The sequence below is a fragment of the Leptonychotes weddellii genome, chromosome 1 (genome assembly GCF_054177405.1).
Source record: "Leptonychotes weddellii isolate Sample4059 chromosome 1, ASM5417740v2, whole genome shotgun sequence".
Taxonomy (NCBI): domain Eukaryota; kingdom Metazoa; phylum Chordata; class Mammalia; order Carnivora; family Phocidae; genus Leptonychotes; species Leptonychotes weddellii.
Genome location: NC_138369.1, coordinates 95,541,049 through 95,561,767, shown reverse-complemented (window position 1 = coordinate 95,561,767; position 20,719 = coordinate 95,541,049). Strand labels below are relative to the sequence as shown.

Genomic DNA, 20,719 nt, shown 5'->3' with positions numbered 1-20,719 from the left:
AGTTTTTTAAAATGAAATCTGCAAAAGTTTTAAAATTTTCACCTGCCACAATGTTCCCAGAACGTGCCACAACCTTGAATCCATCAGCTACTTTGTCTACACTATCTCCATGAGTAAGCAAAACAATTTCTTCCTTCTGAAGACCCCTAAACATACAAAAAATAAAACACAACACAGAAATATCTTAATTAAAGACATGGTCAATGGGATCTTATGCTTTATTTTTTTCCAGCTTTACTGACATAATTGACATGTAATAGTATGTAAGTTAAAGATGTACAACATGATGATTTGATATATATATATATAATGAAATAATTACCACAGTAAGGTTAGTTAACACATACATCACACATCACATAGTTACCATTTTTTTATGTGTATGGGGAGAACATTTAAGATCTACTCTCAGCAACTTTTAAGTATACAAGACAGTTGTTAACTGTAGTCACCATGCCTGAACATTAGATCCCCAGAACTTATTCATCTTACAACTAGTTTGTTCTTTTCCTTTAAAATACTAACTCACCATATGTGGAAATCAATAAAATAGGAAAAAAAAGTATGTAGCAGTGCAACACTGCTAGAATTTAAATTTATTCTGTGCATTATAAATAAAGCCAAACGGAGTATTAAATCTCAAAAAAGGCAATCTGTAAAAATTGAAAACTGAAAAAAATATATTTAAAAGTTGGTGGTATAACCACATGCATAAAAAATTATTTCAAGAAGCTACAAAATAATAATTTCAACATTTTTTCTCTATTAGGATTTATCTTAAGAGAAGGCATTTCAGAGATCTAAACATTCAGTAGTTTTATATCAAAAAGTAAAAGTACTAATACTGATATTGTTATTTTGCAGCTATATATACTGTAAATACATGCATGTTATAGGTTAAAACAAATATTAAATAATTAGGAATTGAGGTTTTCAGCCTCAGAGTAAGGAGATACAAAAATCAAAGTTGTTATAAAACCCCATAAACTTTCATTTTAAATGGAAATAAGAGTATACACGGATTTTGTTTTCTCTAAAAGAATACATATTGACTAAATTTATTCACTGAAAGGGCCTAGAAACAAAGACAACCCAGTAGCAATGTGGACCTCTATTTCTCATGCCAAACACATTAAAGGCATAGGTTAAAGAAGATGTAACATTCATCAAATGCAACATGTGGACTTTCTCTCGACCCTGATTCAAACAAATCAACTATAAAAAGATATTTCTTACATTATGAGAAAATCTGACAGAGGACTGAATATTAAATATTAAGAAGTAAAAAAAAAAAGTAAATTAAAAATAAAGCAAGAAAATAAACTACATTAAAGCCAAATGGATGTTTCAGGTTTACTACTGTTGTCATCGTTGTTGCTTAGGATTAATGTATGTTGTGAATGAGTTCCACAATTTTACAACTAGGAAGACAGACAGAAAACTTTAAATTTTAACGGGATCTTGGGGGGGAAATGGAGGAGGAGACGAACCATGAGAGACTATGGACTCTGAGAAACAAACTGAGGGTTCTAGAGGGGAGAGGAATGGGGGGATGGATTAGCCTGGCGATGGGTACTAAAGAGGGCACGTATTGAATGGAGCACTGGGTGTTATACGCAAACAGTGAATGATGGAACACTACATCAAAAACTAATGATGTAATGTATGGTGACTAACATAATAAAATTTTTTTTTAAATGCAAAAAAAAAATATTTTTTAACCAGATCTTTAGATATAAAGCCTCTGCAGTATCACATACTACCATGATTCCTAAAATGGTTCTCAAGGCTAGTCACTTTAGATCCAGAAGAATGTAAGCAAAACCTCTCCATTATGAAGTGGAGTAAGTGCTAGATTTCAAATGCATTTTGGTAATGAGTAGCTTCAGCTCATAAGATTATTTTGAGCCACCATGGCTTTTTTAATTAATCTTCCTTTGAAAACGAGAATATTCGAACAGATATACTTATTTTTGCTCTTCCTCAAAATTAAAGAGGAGACAGCCATAGCCAGTTTTGTTTATAATCTGGGATATCTCCATTTCAGATAATAAGTTTATAACTTGGATTTTAAAATTTCTGATCTGTCCAATTTGGAGAAAACTATTCATTAGAAATTAATTTAGGCACAAGCATGTTAACAAAACATACCTATAACTAAAAATAATTAGCACAATTAAAAGAAATTATAACAAGAAGTAACTGCATAATGGACAGACTTGAGGAATCACTATGTTGTACACTCGAAACTAATGTTAACACTGTGTCAACTATACTTCAATTATAAATAGATAAAAGTAAATTTCTTGGATTCACACACACACAAAAAGGGGTAGCTGTGACTCACTAAATGACATCAGTTTTATAAATTTTATAGATTTAATGCAGTAAGGGGGAAACGTAGTTTTAAAGTAAAAATGAAATTTAAGGGGCTCCTGGCTGGCTCATTCGGTAGAACATGCAACTCTTGATCTCAGGGTTCTAAGTTTGAGCCCTGTTGGGTGTAGGATTACTTCAAATCTTTTAAAAAAATGAAAAAATAAAAATGAAATTTAAGTCAAAATGAAGCAAGTCAGGGGGCACCTGGCTGGCTCAGTCAACAGAGCATACTACTCTTGATTCTGGGGTTGTGAGTCTGAGCCCCACACTGGGTGCAGAGATTATTTAAAAATTAAAAAAAAGCAAGTGAGTAACCCTATCAACAGTCCCCTAAAATGAGCTTTACCCAAAACATGGAAAACTCCCAAAAAAGAAAGCTTCTGGTCCTCTGGAAAACTGAATGAAAATGCAGCCATGTTTTTTTTAAGTCAAGCAGAAGATAAATGGTTCCAGGAAGGGAGTGAATAGCTCATCCACCAATTTTTAAATAGATTAGAGCTATAGCACCTCATCTGTTGTTACCTAGAACAAAAATCAATTAATACATTCACTATATTAAAAGATAGTATGCTAGGTATAGTTATGCTCAACATAGAGAAAGTGAGCAGGAGGGAAACATAACACATATTTAATAATGAGTCCAACAAATTGGTTGTGTGCTAAGTACCCAGCAAAAACATGAGGGAAGAGATATACAAACACATTTGGTAGATACAAGATAGTTTAAAACATCCATTTGCCACATAGGGCACATTAATGTTTAGAATCACACTCCAAAGAGTAAAAAGGAAAAACTACAAATGTTGGCATTCCCAAACAAGGATCCAAGACTGAACACGTGCTTTTAAGTTATGTCATAAGTGCTTTCCTTACCCCTACTTAGCATCACCACCATCCTCTGCCACCCTGACACTCAAATGAAAAACAAATATGACAGTTACACCTCTGGCCACTAGTATGGCCTTAATTTGTCTTAAGAATGAAGGAATCTCTAATTTTGAAGAATAACAATCCCAAATTTAAGTCAGTTACTCTACTAACTGTTCTTATGCATCTAAAAATATCTACAATACCTGAATAACGAGCATGTGTTGTCCACACTAATACTGAAGACTCCATCTTCTCTAACACTTTTTTTGTGCACAGTACCTCCAAATACCTTATTCATCATCTGTTCAAAGAGAAAATAAATTGACATCAATATGAATCAAAAGAATTACCCAATCATTTTATTATGCTAATTTAATAATTTATATTCCTGTTTTCAGGATATCTGCTGTTTGTGCCCCCAAAATAAAGAGTTAGATAAATGTAGACAGCTTGGTATTATTATATGTAATTATACAGTTATTAAGAGGAATAGTTATAAAACAAAACTAGATTAGAAATCTGACCTGAGGTTAATTTCTATTAAACAGTGGCAGATTTTCCATTTAGTGTATTTTAATTCATTTGTTAAAAATAGATATTTAATACTTACATCTGGGTTTAATTTAAAAGCATTTTAAAAGGTACTCTGAGCTTAGAAAAAGCTAGAGCAGACGAAAGGAAGAGCTTTGGTATTAAAACTAGGCAGGTACAAATTTCTCCAAGTGATTTAACCTTTGGCCCCAAAGGAACAGTCTGAAAGCCTGCAGAAGGCTATGTTGTGGAGAGAGCATAAGCAAGAAAATCTGGTCTTTCAATTAAATTTATTTGTATAAATCCGATACACCTACAAACTCCCCCCCCCAACACCAAATAAACACACACAAAATTTCTACAATCGTTAATTCTGCCTTGATGCAATCACTATGATTCATCTCCGTATATCTGTTTCACACAGTTGTCACAAGATACCTGCCATAACCATGCAAGGTACAAGTTGATCCAGCTCCTGATAAAAAAGCAGGCAGAGGGCTAATAAGTGTTCATTCGTATAATGCACAGTGGAATAGCCTTCAAAACCATCAGCAAATGCTGCCCTCTACATTCTCCTCTTAAGACATTCACAATAAAGCTTACTGCAATAAAGGTCTGGGTTAAGTTCAGCAGGAAAAAAACTTGCTAACCCATTTAGCCCAGTATTTCCCAAACAAAAAACCCAGGTTATCAAACACTTTCTGCAGCACATTAACTACCACACAGTTTAGGAACACTGCTACAATCTAACCAGTTCCCCTGCCTCTAGTCACTTCTCTTCTTCCCCCTCATTCTGTACTCAAACCATTCAAGCTAGAGTAATTGCCAAAACAGACCATGTTCTCTCCCCCATGTCTTCAGGTCTCTTCACAGTCCCAGGGGCCTAACAAAGTATGTGGCCCAAAGCAGTCATTAAAAGCTTCTGAATGAAAAATTAAGTGCTTTCTTCTATATACTCAGTGAACCTTGTGTACCTCTACTTTCCTTAATTTGCTGTTCTTAATTAGAAGACAGCTGAATGATCAAGATAACTAAAACTGTTGGAACTCAACACAATTTAAAAGTCCACAAAGGTCAATGGGCAAAACTAAATATATTACTTAGGGATATAAACTTATGTATAAAGCTGTAAAGAGAAAAAGGGGAATGAATAACAAAATTCAGGGAAAGTGCTGCCTCTGGTAAGAAAAGAGAACAACATGAATGGAGAAAAGTATAAAGAGAGTTTCAAAAGTTCTACTAATATTCTATTTCTTACGCTGAGTGAGGGGATATAAAGATAAAAGGAGCAATGGGCAAGACAGTCTTTTTTCTTCTAAAGCAAAGAATTCCCAGAAAGCTATTAGAAAGGCTCTCACAAGAGTCCAGTGAATGGGAAAGATGGTACATAAGACACTGAAATAACTAAAATTTCAGGATGCTCTTGGGGGCAAAAGTATACACTAGGGTGAGACCTTTGGTGCTAAACTTACCCAACTAACAATCACTAAGAATTATTAGTCCTTTAAAAACAACATATTAGCTAGATGGTATCATCTATACCAATATTTTATGGAAAGACAATTTCTATCTAAAGGACCAAGATCAGCCTATTCTATTGTCCTAATAAGTAAGTTCAGAGGACATAAAGGCAAATTGTTTTACATATTTAACATGAGCAGGCCTAGCTCTGGCTACCGCAAGATCTCTACTGAATGACAGAAAAATTAGGCCTTACAATTATATGGGGGACTGGCATAAGGGAGAAACAGTCAGTCACTAGCACTTAAGTTAAGGCAGCATTTTCCAGACATATTTCACTATAAGGGGTCCTGAAAAAAAATATCTGTGAGACTCTTCCTTACAGAATGTTATAATACCTCAATATACTAAAAATCATTTAACGTAAGTTGTGCTACATTATTAATACTGACTACTCTGGCATGGGAGATCAATAAATTACGTAAATACATTACATCCAAGAGCAAAGGTATATTAAAAAAAAAAAAAAGCCAGCCAGTTTCCAAAGTTCAACTCAATCAGGATGTAGGCTCTTCTAAGAAAATGTATTCATTAGAATACTATATAAGAAAATCCAAAAGTAAGTTGTTATCCAAGTCAAATTCATAACCACCACTTGGCTTTTCAGAAAACTTTAACAGAACAAAAAGAGCCTTTTACTAGAAAATGCTTGCTTCCTAGAGAAAAAAATATCCATTGTTGTAGCTTTTGAACTTCATACATCACATATTTTTAGGGGTCAGTATTTCCTCTAAATCAAAGTGGAAAACTATAATGAACAATTAGCAAGAAATGAAATCTGGTAAAGCTGTTTTACAGACCAGTGATCCCTAATATTCTGCTTTTGTATCAAGTATAAGAACAACAAAAATATTCATTCTTATGTGAACATTGATTTTTATTGTTTTTTCCTTTGCTGAATGCTCCAGGGCCAGATAAAATATACTGGTCTGCTCACTTTCTACCTTTTAGACAGCCTCCTTCTGTACAATATTCATATTAAAGCACAGCAATTTCAACCAGATTGTTTAATTATTCTTTTTTTTTTAAGGTTTTTATTTATTTATTTCATAGAGAGACAGCGAGAGCGGGAACACAAGCAGGAGTGGGAGAGGGAGAAGCAGGCTTCCAGCCAAGCAGGGAGCCTGCTGCAGGGCTAGATCCCAGGACGCTGGAATCACGACCTGAGCCGGAGGCAGATGCTTAACGACTGAGCTACCCAGGCGCCCCTCAACCAGATTGTTTAAAAAAAAAAAAAAACGACTCCCTCTGTTTTGCCCATTACTAAAATTTCAAGTTATCTTCAATCCAAGGACTTAAAACAACTCAGTCATTGGGAGAAAGAACACATCATCTTAAGCCATATATACAAGAAATCAAAAGTTAATAGAGAATTCTCAATAATCAATTAGGGAGGACCAATGTATCATGAGGAAATTAAAAAGCTAATGTTTTAATTAACACCGATTCCATTTGGTCAGTTAGGATCTCACATTAGATATTCCACTTGTATTGTGACCCTGTCTTCCCTTCTGATTTAGTACAGGCTAAAGCCAAAAGGTGGGCAAAAGGGAAAAGAGATCAAGATCATTTATAAACAAGTGAATCCAGTCATTGTATTTATTTGGCTATTCTTATCATAGCAGAGAATTCTGAGTTTAAAAAAAAAAAAAAACTATCTTGCTTCTGACACTAGAAAAGGCAAAATACTATAACATGTCAATTAGTAATTATATTACCCAGGGAATACTATCCCAGTTAGCTCAATTTTCAGATGATGTGGTTAAGTAAGATACATTGTTAAAAGTTAACCTGAACTAGAAAATCATTTTGCTTACAATCACTAGGGATAACTTTTCTTAAATGTATTTATTTCTATTCCCACCTCCTTAGTAAGTAGATCTTATTGAACAAATCATTCTAAGTGAGAACTTAGCATGTTACTGGCTCAGTATTATCTTTCTATCATCTTATTCAGTAATCACATTCTACTTGTCTAATAAACCTATACTCCTCTAAAAAGGTATCAAAGCAGCCAAAATAGATTTCTAAACATTTAACTTATAGAAGAATAGTTTTATATCTAGACCTCAGTCCCTATATATTCTTGTTTCTGATACAATTCCAAGGTATGCATACTCATTAACGATACAGTGGAGACACCTGAAAGACACTGTCTTAACTAAATGATCAAACTGTCATGGCACACACTGACATCACGTGCCTCCTAATGACCTGCTCTGAGAGGAGCAGAGCATTTCTGTGCTACTCCTGCCAAAAGAACAGAACCTGAACCTAACAATGAGGAAACATCAAATAAACCAAAACTGAGGGAGAATCTATAAAGTAAATGGAATGTCTTTTTTTTTTTTTTTTTTTAAACTGTCGAGGTCATGAAAGAGAAGAAAAGACTGAGGAATGGTTCCAAAATAAAGGACATGACAACTAAATATAACACATGGTCCTAGATTGGACACAGTACTTACAAGGGATATTAATGAGACAAACAATGAAATGTGAATGCAGTCTGTGGATTAGATGCAAAACTGAATCAGTGTTAACTTCCTGATTTTGATATTTGGACTGTAGTTACATAGGAGAGAGCTCTCATCCTTAGGAAATACAACAAGTAACAGGACATAATGTGTGCAACTTACTCTCAAATAGTTAAAAATGTCAACAGTAAGAGGGGCACCTGGGTGGCTCAGTTGGTTAAGCATCCGACTCTTGATTTTGCCTCAGGTCATGATCTCGGGGCTCAGAGTCATGGGATCAAGCCTCCCCCCCCTCCCCCGGAACTCTGTGCTCAGCATGGAGTCTGCTTGAGATTCTCTCACTCTCCCTTCCGCCCCTCCCCTGGCTCATGCACGCATGCAGGCATGCTATCTCTAAACTAAATAAATCATTTTAAAAATGTCAACAATAAGGGAATTGAGTAAAAATATAAATGAGCTCTGTGTACTATTTCTGTAACATGTAAATTTGAATGTCTAAATTTTTTTTAATGGACAGTGTTATGTTGTATTCAGTAGTATAGTTACTTCTCTAAAAACAGATTTCCACTCAGGTCGGTTCTGCCATACTGCTATAACAATTTGTAAATAGTCGCAACATGCACAAATTAACTCATACAATATCCAAAATACTCTAAAGACAGAAAATATTAGTACAATAAGAATCACAAACAGAATAAATTAAGTCAACTCTTAAGGCAAATTCACAGATGTACCTGCATGCCATAGCAAATTCCAAGAACAGGCTTGCCAATAGTGAATATCGCTGGATCAAACCAGGGAGCATCTTCTGCATACACAGAATTAGGTCCTCCAGAGATGATAATAGCACTGTGGATTTAAGGAAGAGAGTCAGTGAAGAATCCTCTAACTGCTAATTTTTATCCCGAAGTCCATGCCCTCTCTCCCTTGAAGCACTGAGACTCAGTACAGATGCAGAGATTTTGTTATGTTTTCAGTACCGTGGCAGATCCAGCCTCCTACACAGCTCAGTCATCTGTACTCTACTGAAATGTGTGAAAGTCCATCAATTCAACATTCACTTGTTAATAAGTACAAACTTCAAATACATAAATACTAATGTTTCTAGCTGTAAAGGTTTAGCATGAGTTTGTTTTGTCTTCCACATTAATGAAGGAGTAAATGAGAATTCTAAAGGGAGATGGAGAAAATATAGGTCTTCCAGGAAGCAAGGAGTAAAGCAAGTCACAGAAAGACCCTAGATGACACAGCAAAATACAACAAAGGAGGACAGAATATGAATAATAACCTAACTTTGCCTGTTGAAAACCTATCCAACGTTCCCAACAATTTTACCTGAGACCCAGGAAAGGGAGCTAACATATGAATTTTGCCCATATGGCATTCTCTCAGAACCCAGGTTAATATTATAATTTCACTATATTATAATTTACAGAGCATTCGATGGGTTAACTTGGGAGTCGAACAGTTATTATGGAAAAGGCTGCAAACTGAGGCCTATGCTCTTCACCTGGCCAGTGATAGATCTAATTTGGCCCTCAGCATACACTCAAAAGATTGAGAACATTTTAATATTAAGAATTTTACATAAAAATCCAGATTTCTGGGTTTTCTTTAGGAAGAGGGGAAAAAAAAAATCTAGCAGCACTTGACCTTCACTCTCATATGGCTACAAACAACTGGAATCACAGAGAGACCTGCACCTTCAGACTACTCCTGCTTCCCAGTTTGCCACACATGCCCTCTTATACAATAGAGGCATACCTATGCTCATCACTTAATCTAAGGTATCCTCAAACTCATTTTAGGTTTGAGTTTTGCAGGAATCCTGATTTATCTACATTTCTAAAGGAAAATGCATTTTAAGATCTAACCAAAATCTTCTTACAAATTTAGGCAATTCACTTTGTAATTAGCAGCTGCTTGCCATATAAAAACACACAAACTAAAATACAGGCTTATAATACATCCAGAAGAATGATATAATAGTCAAATTCATAAAAATTATTCAGCAAGACAGGACATTTTTAAAAAATATAACAATTCAAGTGAGCTCAAAGGCCCCATTCTTTGAACTTTGTATTGCTAACATGAATTATGCTATTCATCATATTTGTTAGCCTGTCTCCTGCAAAAGAGACTAAAGACAACCAACTCAGATGATAAATGTAACATCTTTAAGATAACAATCCTAAAGGGGTGTAGCGTTAGCCTTAAGGGTAGATACGCAACTTAGCTCTTTAAAAATGCATAAGTTAAAATTCTATAAAACATAAATAAACAAGCCCTCTAGAATTTCAGTACATTATACTTAGTTTTATAAAAGATAACCACCATGGGACTGCCCAGCATTTCTCATTAATCTGCTAAACAACTCATGACTGTAAGATTCTTAAGACTATTAAAAAGAAAAGGGAATGGACTTAGTCAAGGATGAAACCTAAGCAGTACTTAAGCCAATTATGAAAATTCTTATCTCAATAACTCTCAAGAAGAGCTAATCACTCAGTCTTCTAGTTCTACCCTGCAATTATTTTGAAACTAACTTGCAATTACAAAGCCAATAAGTCACAAGGCATTCCAGATACCAATTTTAAGCAGGTCAGATTTCCAAAAACAAGTAGGTTAAGAGGTCTTTCCTCTCATAATATTAATATTCTAGGAAAAGGATGATCAACTAGATAGCAGACAGGATTATAATAAGCAAAGCCACAGGGCTATAGTTCCTATACTCCTACACAGAAAGAACCTCTAGACACAAGCAGGACCTAGGAATTGTTTATAATCAGGTGGCAGGAAAAATAATTAGCATTCTATTGCCAAGTATTTGGCTACCCTATTTTTTTTTTTTTAAGATTTTATTTATTTATTTGACAGAGAGAGACACAGTGAGAGAGGGAACACAAGCTGGGGGAGTGGGAGAGGGAAAAGCAGGCTTCCCGCCGAGCCAGGAGCCTGATGCGGGACTCGATCCCAGGACCCTGGGATCATGACCTGAGCCGAAGGCAGACACTTAACGACTGAGCCACCCAGGCGCCCCCAGCTACCCTATTCTTAAACATTTAGCCTGGGTTAGTCTGCTGGAGACTTTCTGTTTGTTTGGGGTGAAGGGAATGAAGGAGCTTAGTTATGACAGAGAGACATTTAGAATTCTCACACAGTTTTTTGATTCCCTAAAACTGGTTCTCACTGGCAAACTGACACAGTCACGTTAGAGAAACTCAAGGGTCCCTTCTTATTCTAAAAATTCTACAGTTTGAAAAGAGATGACTGGGGCGCCTGGGTGGCTCAGTCGTTGGGCATCTGCGTTCGGCTCAGGTCATGATCCCAGAGTCCTGGGATTGAGCCCCGCATCGGGCTCCCTGCTCAGCGGGAAGCCTGCTTCTCCCTCTCCCACTCCCCCTGCTTGCGTTCCCTCTCTCGCTGTGTCTTTCTCTGTCAAATAAATAAATAAAATCTTTTTTTAAATAAATAAATAAAAAGAGATGACTGTTTTTAACTGTATCCTAAGACTAGGACAGTTAAATTTCAACCTGTCTTTTCTGCTTTCCAATTCACTCTATTTTAGAAACAAGAATCACAGGATAAACAGGTCTATGAAGACTTTAAAAGTTAATCATTTCTCTAATGGAAAAAAATTATGCTTTTGAGAAAAATTAAACATATTGTATTTTGGAAGAAATATAGCATTAATGTTTAAGACCCAATTAAAGTTACAAACTGCAGTTGTTTGCTTTTGGTAACACTCTTAATAAACAAAGACCATCAATTCCATGAGAAAAGGCATAGCATTAACCAGAAATTGTTAAAGGAAGAAACAAATATAAGTTGGCTGTCATTTTGACTAGTTCTGAGCATAAAAGCTGTTGAATTAGACCTTATATTAGACTTGAGAAACCTTCATATTTTAGAAACTCAGTCTCTTGCGATAGGAGGCAAAAGAGACTCATTGGACACAGAATTCTTCTCATTTAGGTATTCTAGCCACTGTATATATTCCTTTGATCAAACGCTCGGGGATGAATGAATGACCATAATAGCCAAATTCAAGTCTGACCCAAAAATCCTTAAAAAAAAAAAAAAATATTCAAATGAAAAATTCTTGTAACTGTGCAATTAAAATTAAGGCAATCTTTTTAACTAAAAATTATTTTTCCTTTAATTTTTTAAAAATCAGAACCAGGGGCGCCTGGGTGGCTCAGTCGTTAAGCATCTGCCTTTGGGTCAGGTCATGATCCCAGGGTCCTGGGATCGAGCCCCGCATCGGGCTCCCTGCTCCGTGGGGGGCCTGCTTCTCCCTCTCCCTCTCCTGCTGCTTGTGTTCCCTCTCTGTGTCGCTCTCTGTCAAATAAATAAATAAAAATAAAATCTTTAAAAATCAGAACCACAGAAAAAAACTTTTTGTAAAACCACTGCATGTCTTATATTCATTTAAAAAAATTCAGTGCCCAGGGCACCTGGGTGGTGTAGTCGTTTAAGTGTCTGACTCTTGGTTTCAGCTCAGGTAGTGATCTAATGGTCCTGAGACAGAGCCCCAGGTCGGGCTCCGCACTCAGCATGGAGTCAGCTTAAGACTCTCTCTCCCTCTCTGCCCCACCACCTCTCCCCCAACCCCAAACACTCCCTTGCTCTCTCAAAATATATCTTTAAAAAAAAATTCAGTGCCCAAGCAAATTAATAAAAAATTCCACAATCTAAGCTCAATCTCATAGAAAATACAAGTGTAAGGTCTACCGGAATCCTTGCTCTTTTATGGCAAATGCTGGTGTTTCCAAGGGAAAGATTTCCGACTGCACGAACAGTTCTCTCACTCTTCGATCTATGACTTTCCCGTACTGGGCACCAGCATCCAGAATGACAACAGCTCCTTCATAGTGGTGGCGGCCATCCTTAAGGTCTCCTCCAGCATTCTCCAGCTGCAAATATTAAGGCAAATGTCCTCTTAGTTATAAAAATTAGAGCTCCTTTAAAAAAGAGTGGTCACTGTCAGCTCCAAAAACATACAGAAACAAAAACTGTTAACTTAGGCCTCTGAGTTGCCAATTCAAAAGCACTTCTTTTAAAAGGAAGATTTTTATACATACCCATACGTGGGCATACATAAACACTTTAATAAAAGCCAGCATTTACTGTGTAATATAGTCACTTTACATATAAATGCATCTTATATATATTATCTAACATGGTGGACATACAACCCAGCTGTGCCAAAATATAGTCCTAGTTTATGCCTGTTATACTGGCATTATTACTAAGAGGGCCTCCTGTGAATCTCAAAAGCATCCTAGCTTGAACAATAAATTATATGGTCACCCTATCTAACAGTCACAGTATTCCTATGAGGGATATACTGATGAAGAACTTAAAGTTTGCTGCCAGAGTATAAGCATGCTCAAATTCACTTCATTAGGATTTTTTGTATTACATGAGGAAACGGTTATATATAGATGCATCCAACCCATAACATTAGAATTTTAAAAAGGTTTTTTAATCTTATTTCTGTCACCTATATATTGATAATGCTTTTCTGGAAAGCAATTTGACAAAATGCAAAATTTTTAACTATGTATGCTGGAATAGTTACTTGGAACTGGCTTCAGATTAATGTAAGAGTAGGTGGGTATGGATGAAACAAGATTGCTTGCCTATGCACTGAAATCACTTTAGTTGAATGATACACAGTCTTCATTTTAGTCTAGTCTCTATTCTGTTTTTGTACATTTTATATAAGAAAAAAACTTTAAGGGTGCCTGGGTGGCTCAGTCGTTAAGCGTCTGCCTTCGGCTCAGGTCATGATCCCAGGGTCCTGGGATCAGGCCCCACATCGGGCTCCCTGCTCGGCGGGAAGCCTGCTTCTCCCTCTCCCACTCTCCCTGCTTGTGTTCCCTCTCTCGCTGTCTCTCTCTGTGAAGTAAATAAATAAAATCTAAAAAAAGAAAAAAACTTTAAAAACATGTATGTACTCTGGAAAAACACTTGTAGGATGCATATAATCCCATTTTAAAATATTTCATCAAGAATGTATATACATGTATGAAGAAGAAACACAGAGACAGATACACACAAAAATACTAACAGAGGTTGTATCCAAGTAATGAGCTACAGGTGATTTACAATTTTTCTCATACTCTTCAGTATGGTTTTTTTTGTTTCTTTTTTTTTTTTAATTTTATTTTATTATGTTATGTTAATCACCATACATTACATCATTAGTTTTTGATGTAGTGTTCCATGATTCATTGTTTGCATATAACACCCAGTGCTCCATTCAATACGTGCCCTCTTTAATACCCATCACCAGGCCAACCCATCCCACCAGCCCCCTCCCCTCTAGAACCCTCAGTTTGTTTCTCAGAGTCCATAGTCTCTCATGATTCGTCTCCCCCTCCGATTTCACCCTCTTCATTTTTCCCTTCCTGCTATCTTCTTCCTCTTTTTTTTTTTTCTTAACATATAATGTATTATTTGTTTCAGAGGTACAGGTCTGTGATTCATCAGTCTTACACAATTCACAGCGCTCACCATAGCACATACCCTCCCCGATGTCTATCACCCAGCCACCCCATCCCTCCTACCCCCCACCACTCCAGCAACCCTTAGTTTGTTTCCTGAGATTAAGAATTCCTCATATCAGTGAGATCATATGATACATGTCTTCTTCAGTATGTTTTAAATGTTTACAATAAACATTTTTGGAGTTTTCCCCCCTCCAGCTGTAAAATTTGCACATAAAAAAGCATAAGCCAGTCCTTCAGACACTTATGTAATTCTTTCCATGCCTCTTCCTTTTCCCTTTATATGAAAAAACAAAAGACCTCACAACATCACTAACACTTCTGCTACAGTAATGAAAAAAGCCAACAATCACAGCCATCTACAGAGGAGGATTTGTGAGAAGGACCGACCACAGGCCAGAAAGAATTACTCAGATCACAAAAATGAAGATTTTAATCATATGAATACTGAACAATGTAGAAAAAGCAGAATACAGAAAGTTTATAAAATATATTAGAGTGCAAGAAATACTAAAATTTTTTCCTTTTAGACCTTTGCCCTTAGTCCACACACAAACATACATACTACTCTTTAAAGAATTTATCTAAAATTCTTTAATCTTAACCTATTTTTTTTGTAAAGAATAGAAAGTGTTGGGGCGCCTGGATGGCTCAGTCAGTTAAGCGTCTGACTCTTAATCTCAGCTCAGGTCTTCATTTCAGGGTCGTGAGTTCAAGTCCTGCATGGAGCTCCAAGCCCAGTGGGAAGCCTACTTAAAAAAAGAAGGGGGGAAGGGGGGAGGGGAGCAGAGCAAAGAAAGAAAAGTTTTGGGGCACCTGGCTGGTTTGGTCGACGGAGCGCATGACTCTTAATCTCTTGGTTGTGAGTTTGAGTTCCATGTTGGCTGTAGAGATTACTTAAAAATAAAAATCTTTTTAAAAAAGTGTTTTTGAAGGACTACTTTGTTATTGTGTAAATTTCTCAGATTTCAGTCCCCTTATCACTGTCAAAATTTTTACCAAATCCAGTACAACCTGTTTTGTTTTTTTTTAACACTGCAGGCAGAGTTCTCACTTTCCATGATTCTGACAAGCATAAATTTCAGTTATCATGGTTTAGTTAACTAACATCAGTCTGCAATAACATGGCTCAAATTTCAGTTACCATAATTAGCTGTGAGAAATTACATTAAGTACAAACTTCGCTGTCAGCTCTTCAATCCATAAATCACATTAATAACAAATATGATGATCACTGACCGATGTGTCCCTTCTTTTAAAGTTTATTGCAATTGGACAGTGCAAAACAAATAGCTAGAGTACAGTTGTGTTACCTCCTTATTGCCCAGTAATAAATCCACATGACATTTTACAGGGAGCCTGCTTCTCCCTCTGCTCCTTATCCCACTCATGCTCTCTCTCTCTCTCAAAAGTAAATAAACAAAATCTTTTAAAAAAAGAAAGAAACTCTTGGAGGTATTTCATGACATTTCAATTGTAAAGGATAAAATGTCAAAAGCCAAGGAGGCACAGAAAAGATGCAAAGGGAAACACTGTTTTAAGGCATAGAAAAGATGCAAAGGGAAAGACTGTTTAAACTACTCTTGATTCATATTTCACAAAGAAAACAATTCTCATTGTGTCTAATGTTTTAACTTATACTAAACAGTTATAGTATTTTATTTCTCTATACTTGTATAATTAACAGTAAGATTTAATGTTTTAACAAAATATTTTAAAGGTCCCCAAACCACTGTAATCTTCACACTGAATAAAACTGCTTTGCATAAGGACCACCTGGGTACCTCAGTCAGTTAGGCATCAGATTCTTTTTTTTTTTAAGATTTTATTATTTATTTATTTATTTATTTATTTATTTATTTGACAGAGAGAGAGAGTATGCACAAGCAGGGGAAGCAGCAGAGAGAGAGGGAGAAGCAGGATCCCTGTAGAGCAGGGAGCCCGATGCGGGGCTTGATCCTAGGACCCTAGGATCATGACCTGAGCCAAAGGCAGACGCTTAACCAACTGAGCCACCCAGGTGCCTCTAAGCATCCAAATCTTGATTTCAGCTCAGGTCATGATGTCAGGGTGGTGAGAATGAATCCCGCAATAGGCTCTGCGCTGGGCATGGAGCCTGCCTGAGATTTTCGGGGTGCCTGGATGGCTCAGTCCATTACACATCGGACTCCTGGTGTCCGCGCAGGTCATTATCTCATGGGTCTTGAGATCAAGCTTGAGTCAGGCTCCATACTCAGGGAGGAGTCTCCTAAAGATTCTCTCCCTCTACCCCTCCCCCAACTCTTCTGTATGTGTGCACATGCATGCATTCTCTCTAAAAAAAAAAAGAAATAAATTACTTCGCATGGTTTCAGCTTGCACAATCATTTCTATGGTTGTCCTACTATTATATAGTGAGGACTGTCTGTATTTCTTTAAATCAACTCATTTTTACTTAATTGAATTTTAAAAGAAAAATGTATACTGTTTTCTTATCAGCTTTTGAAAATATTCAATCATATGATATCAGAGGTCATTGAGGAAATACTGAATCCTTGACTCATTCTTTCTACCTCAGCTATCAACTTGCCTATCCAGCACAAACTTCAACAACTCAGGGGAAAGCAAAAAGGTCACCAGTAACGTAAGCAAAAGTTCCTTTCCCTCAAAACCTAGACTCTATTTACTCCTACTTCACAGAGTTATAAAGTATGATAGACTTCCAAACCTTAACAGATTAGAAAAAGGACCCTAATGAGAAAAGAAGCTGTTAGTCACATCAATAGTAGAGACAAATAAAACTCAACAGTACACAACAGAAAAATCTATTACATCTATTTATACAATTAAAAAATAAACACAGAGACGCCTGGCTGGCTCAGTCTTAGGGTGTGTGACTCTTAATCTTAGGGTGTAGAGGCTACCTAAAAATAAAATCCTTAAAAGAAAAAGAAAAAGAAACACAAATGCCTAAAAGGTTCACATCCCTCTAAACTGACTTGAGGTCATCATAATAAAGTAAATGATGTTCATAAAGATATCTTTTAAGACATCAATAAATGATATTAAGGAAACAATCAAACCATATCAGTACCCTAATTTAACAATAAAGCAAAATAATCTGGCAGATTCTCATAAGATGAAGATGGTATCATTTTTGGATCTTCCTGAATTTCCATGTATCACTGAACAGCAAAACCAAAAACTAAATGACAAGTTATCTCCCCAAATAGAAGCTGGTAGGAATAAACTACCATAGTCACAAACTCTAGTGTAACAGCATTTGTGGGGGAAACAACCGAGTTTCACTGAATAACTTGAGAACAGACTTCCAAGATAGCCAAAAAGGTACTCACTAAAAACCACAGGGGTCAGGAGCACGTGGGTGGCTCAGTCACTTGAACGCCTGCTTTTTGGTTTCAGCTCAGGTCATGATCTCAGGGTCGTGAGATTAAGCCCCAGCTTGGGATCCATACTCAGGGGGGAGTCTGCTTGAAGATTTTCTCCCTCTGCCCCTCCCCCTACAAAAGCACACTCTCTCAAATAAATAAATAAATCTTTATTTAAAAGAAAAGAAAAGAAAGTACAGGGGCCAATTCGACTACAGCAGTTGCACCGGGAGAAGGTATGCATACTCCAATAGTAACATGGGTAGCAGGAGACCCAAGGTAAGGCTTAAATGGGTGGAAGGAGTTTAATCCCCATGAACTTTCTCAACTAATGGGCCAGGGCTCCCTTCTAGAACAAGGCTCACAAATGAGAAGCAACTGCTGGGAGCAGAATCAAAATTAAGCAGGACAAGGGCAAGGAAGAAGGAAAATAGAAGTGTCAAACTAAAATAGAGGGAAGAATCAGAGCAAGGAATCCTCAGAGAACAAGCTGCCATAATTTTAACAGAAGAGGGGGCTCTATAAAGTTATAAAAGTTATCTGAATCAAGATTCCTTCTAAAAACTCAGGAAAACTATATTCACATATAAGAGAAACAAATTATAGAAGTCAAATCCTATACAAAGTTACTCAAAGTAAAAAAGAGAGAATAAGGAATAAAAACATCCTACAAGAGCAAGCCAAAAAGAAGAGATCAAAACTGGAAAGTACAATTTTAAATGAACTAAAAGATATTAAGAAAATTATGTAAGGCATAAAAGATTATGAATCAAAATTAGACTATGAACCCAGAATGACCAATCTCAACATATACTTGTGTTTACATTTTTATTTAAATTCCACTCAGTTAACATACAATGTAATATTGGTTTCAGGTGTACAATATAGTGATTCAACACTTCCATACAACATGCAGTGCTCATCAGGACATGTGCCCTCCTTAATCCCATCACCTATTTCACCCATCCCCCCCACCCACATCCCCTCTGGTAACCATCTGTTTGTTCTCTAGAGTTAAGAGTCTGTATCTTGGTTTGCTTTTCTCTCTTTTTTCCCCTTTTGCTCATTTGTTAGGTTTCTTAAATTCCACATATGAGTGAAATCATACGGTATTTGTCTTTCTCTGACTGACTTATTTTGCTTAGCATCATACTCTCTATAGAGCTCCATCCACATCGCTGCAAATGGAAAAATATGGACCGCTTCACAAATTTGCATGTCATCCCTCCACAGGGGCCATGCTAATCTTCTCTGTACCAACACATATGCTTAACAAATTACTGGGCTTTAAAGAAAAAAACCTTTCAATATTTTGGATAAAAAGCACACATGACTTATAATTCACTCAACTATACATTTGTTGTGTGTAGTTTTCTTTATCCATGTTTTATTTTACAATAAAAAGATTTTTACAGTTAAAAAAAGGGAACTAACATTTACTTCATACCTAGTATTTCATGTGCTTTACATATTTTCTTATTCATAATGGTATGTACTTCTGTTTTGCAGATGAAGAAAATGAGACTCAGATACTATATCACCTGCCTAGGGACACACTGGCAGAAGAAGAAGGTAAATGTAGGCCTTTTCAAACCCCAAAACAAGTAGCACTATAGAGGTGGGTAAATATGCACTATATTTTTGGAAGACTTCAAAGTTATTTTATTTTTTTTTTAAGATTTTATTTATTTATTTGAGACAGAGAGAGAATGAGAGAGACAGAGAGCACGAGAGGGGGGAGGGTCAGAGGGAGAAGCAGGCTCCCTGCCGAGCAGGGAGCCCGATGCGGGACTCGATCCAGGGACTCCAGGATCATGACCTGAGCCGAAGGCAGTCGCTTAACCAACTGAGCCACCCAGGCGCCCTATTTTAATTTTTAATATTTTGGTACTTAAAAGGTAAGCTTTATTACTTTAGAAAGTTTGCTTACATGAGTGAAATAATGTTCTGCTGATGTCTGAGAAAAGTAGTAGTATACTATATAAATGATTTTGGAAGTTGAATTTCATCAGTACTAAACTTATTCAGGTAGTTGCTCTTCAAAAAACACTTTAGTAGACTTCAGTTGCCAAAATAAAAGTCTTAGGGTTAAAAGAGATTTTAAGAACCACCCCCCACCCACATACAGACATTTTAGTCATCTGAAATACTCAACTACCCAGAATAATCCTTTCATTACCAAAAGGCTACTGAAGTAGCATATTTACTTATTTAATCTCACCACACCTATAACTTGGGAAAAATTGTACATTTTCTTCACAAAATTATCTAACATCTTAGGTACTTTAGAAATGTCAACAAACTTAACTGAAGGTTTTTCTTAAGAAACCATCACCTCACATACAACACTGAATGAAGTTTGAGCCTACAATTAAAGGGTTAAATCGAAGAGACTCTCTAGCTCTTGATCTTATCATATGCTTGTGTTCTACCCTCCTTTTTTTATTTTTGAAAAATTTTAAACCTACAGAAACCTACAGAAAGGTTGAAAATATGGCACAGGGTGCCTGGCTGGCTCAGTCAAAGGAGCATATTAACTCTCGATCTCGGTGTTGTGAGTTCAAGCCCCACACTAGTTGTAGAGATTACTAAAAACAAATAAATAAACTTTAAAAGAATTTTAAATTTAAATAAACTTAAAAAAAATCTATAGCACGATAAACCCCACTGTCCACCTAAATTTAACAATTAGTAACATTTTGCCACATTTGCATTATTTCTATCTATATATACTTCTTCCTCTGAACTACTGGAAAATAAATTATAGATATTTCTCTCCCAAAAAACTTTTCAGCATGTACTTACTTCCTACCAACAGGGACATTCCTCTATATAACTACAATACATAATCACACCCAAGAAACTTAGTCCTAATAGTATCTACACACAAATTTCCTCAAATGTCACCACTAATGTCCTTTATGGCTTTTTTTTTTTTCCAGATTTGAGAGAGAGAGAGCATGAGCAAGTGGGGGGAGGAGCAGAGGGAGAGAGAGAGAATCCTGAAGCAGATCCCCCCCAAACCCACTGAGGGTGGAGCCTGATCCCAGGACCTTGAGAT

The 20,719-nt window shown here is 36.3% G+C and overlaps 1 protein-coding gene and 1 non-coding gene across 2 annotated transcripts in view; both read right to left on the bottom strand.

Annotated features, from left to right (window-relative positions):
* Positions 1–20,719, bottom strand: part of GMPS (guanosine monophosphate synthase) — a 67,945-nt gene that overhangs the window by 35,054 nt on the left and 12,172 nt on the right. Inside the window, exons 2-5 of the mRNA XM_081828340.1 lie at positions 12,510–12,691; positions 8,510–8,624; positions 3,453–3,550; positions 43–146 (exon numbers count right to left, since the gene is read on the bottom strand). Coding sequence (XP_081684466.1) covers positions 43–146; positions 3,453–3,550; positions 8,510–8,624; positions 12,510–12,691 — 499 coding nt within the window. The remainder of the gene's footprint in view (positions 1–42; positions 147–3,452; positions 3,551–8,509; positions 8,625–12,509; positions 12,692–20,719) is intronic.
* LOC115939421 (U6 spliceosomal RNA) lies at positions 18,847–18,950 on the bottom strand. The gene has a single exon (XR_004074238.1). It is a non-coding gene; the product is annotated as a U6 spliceosomal RNA (small nuclear RNA).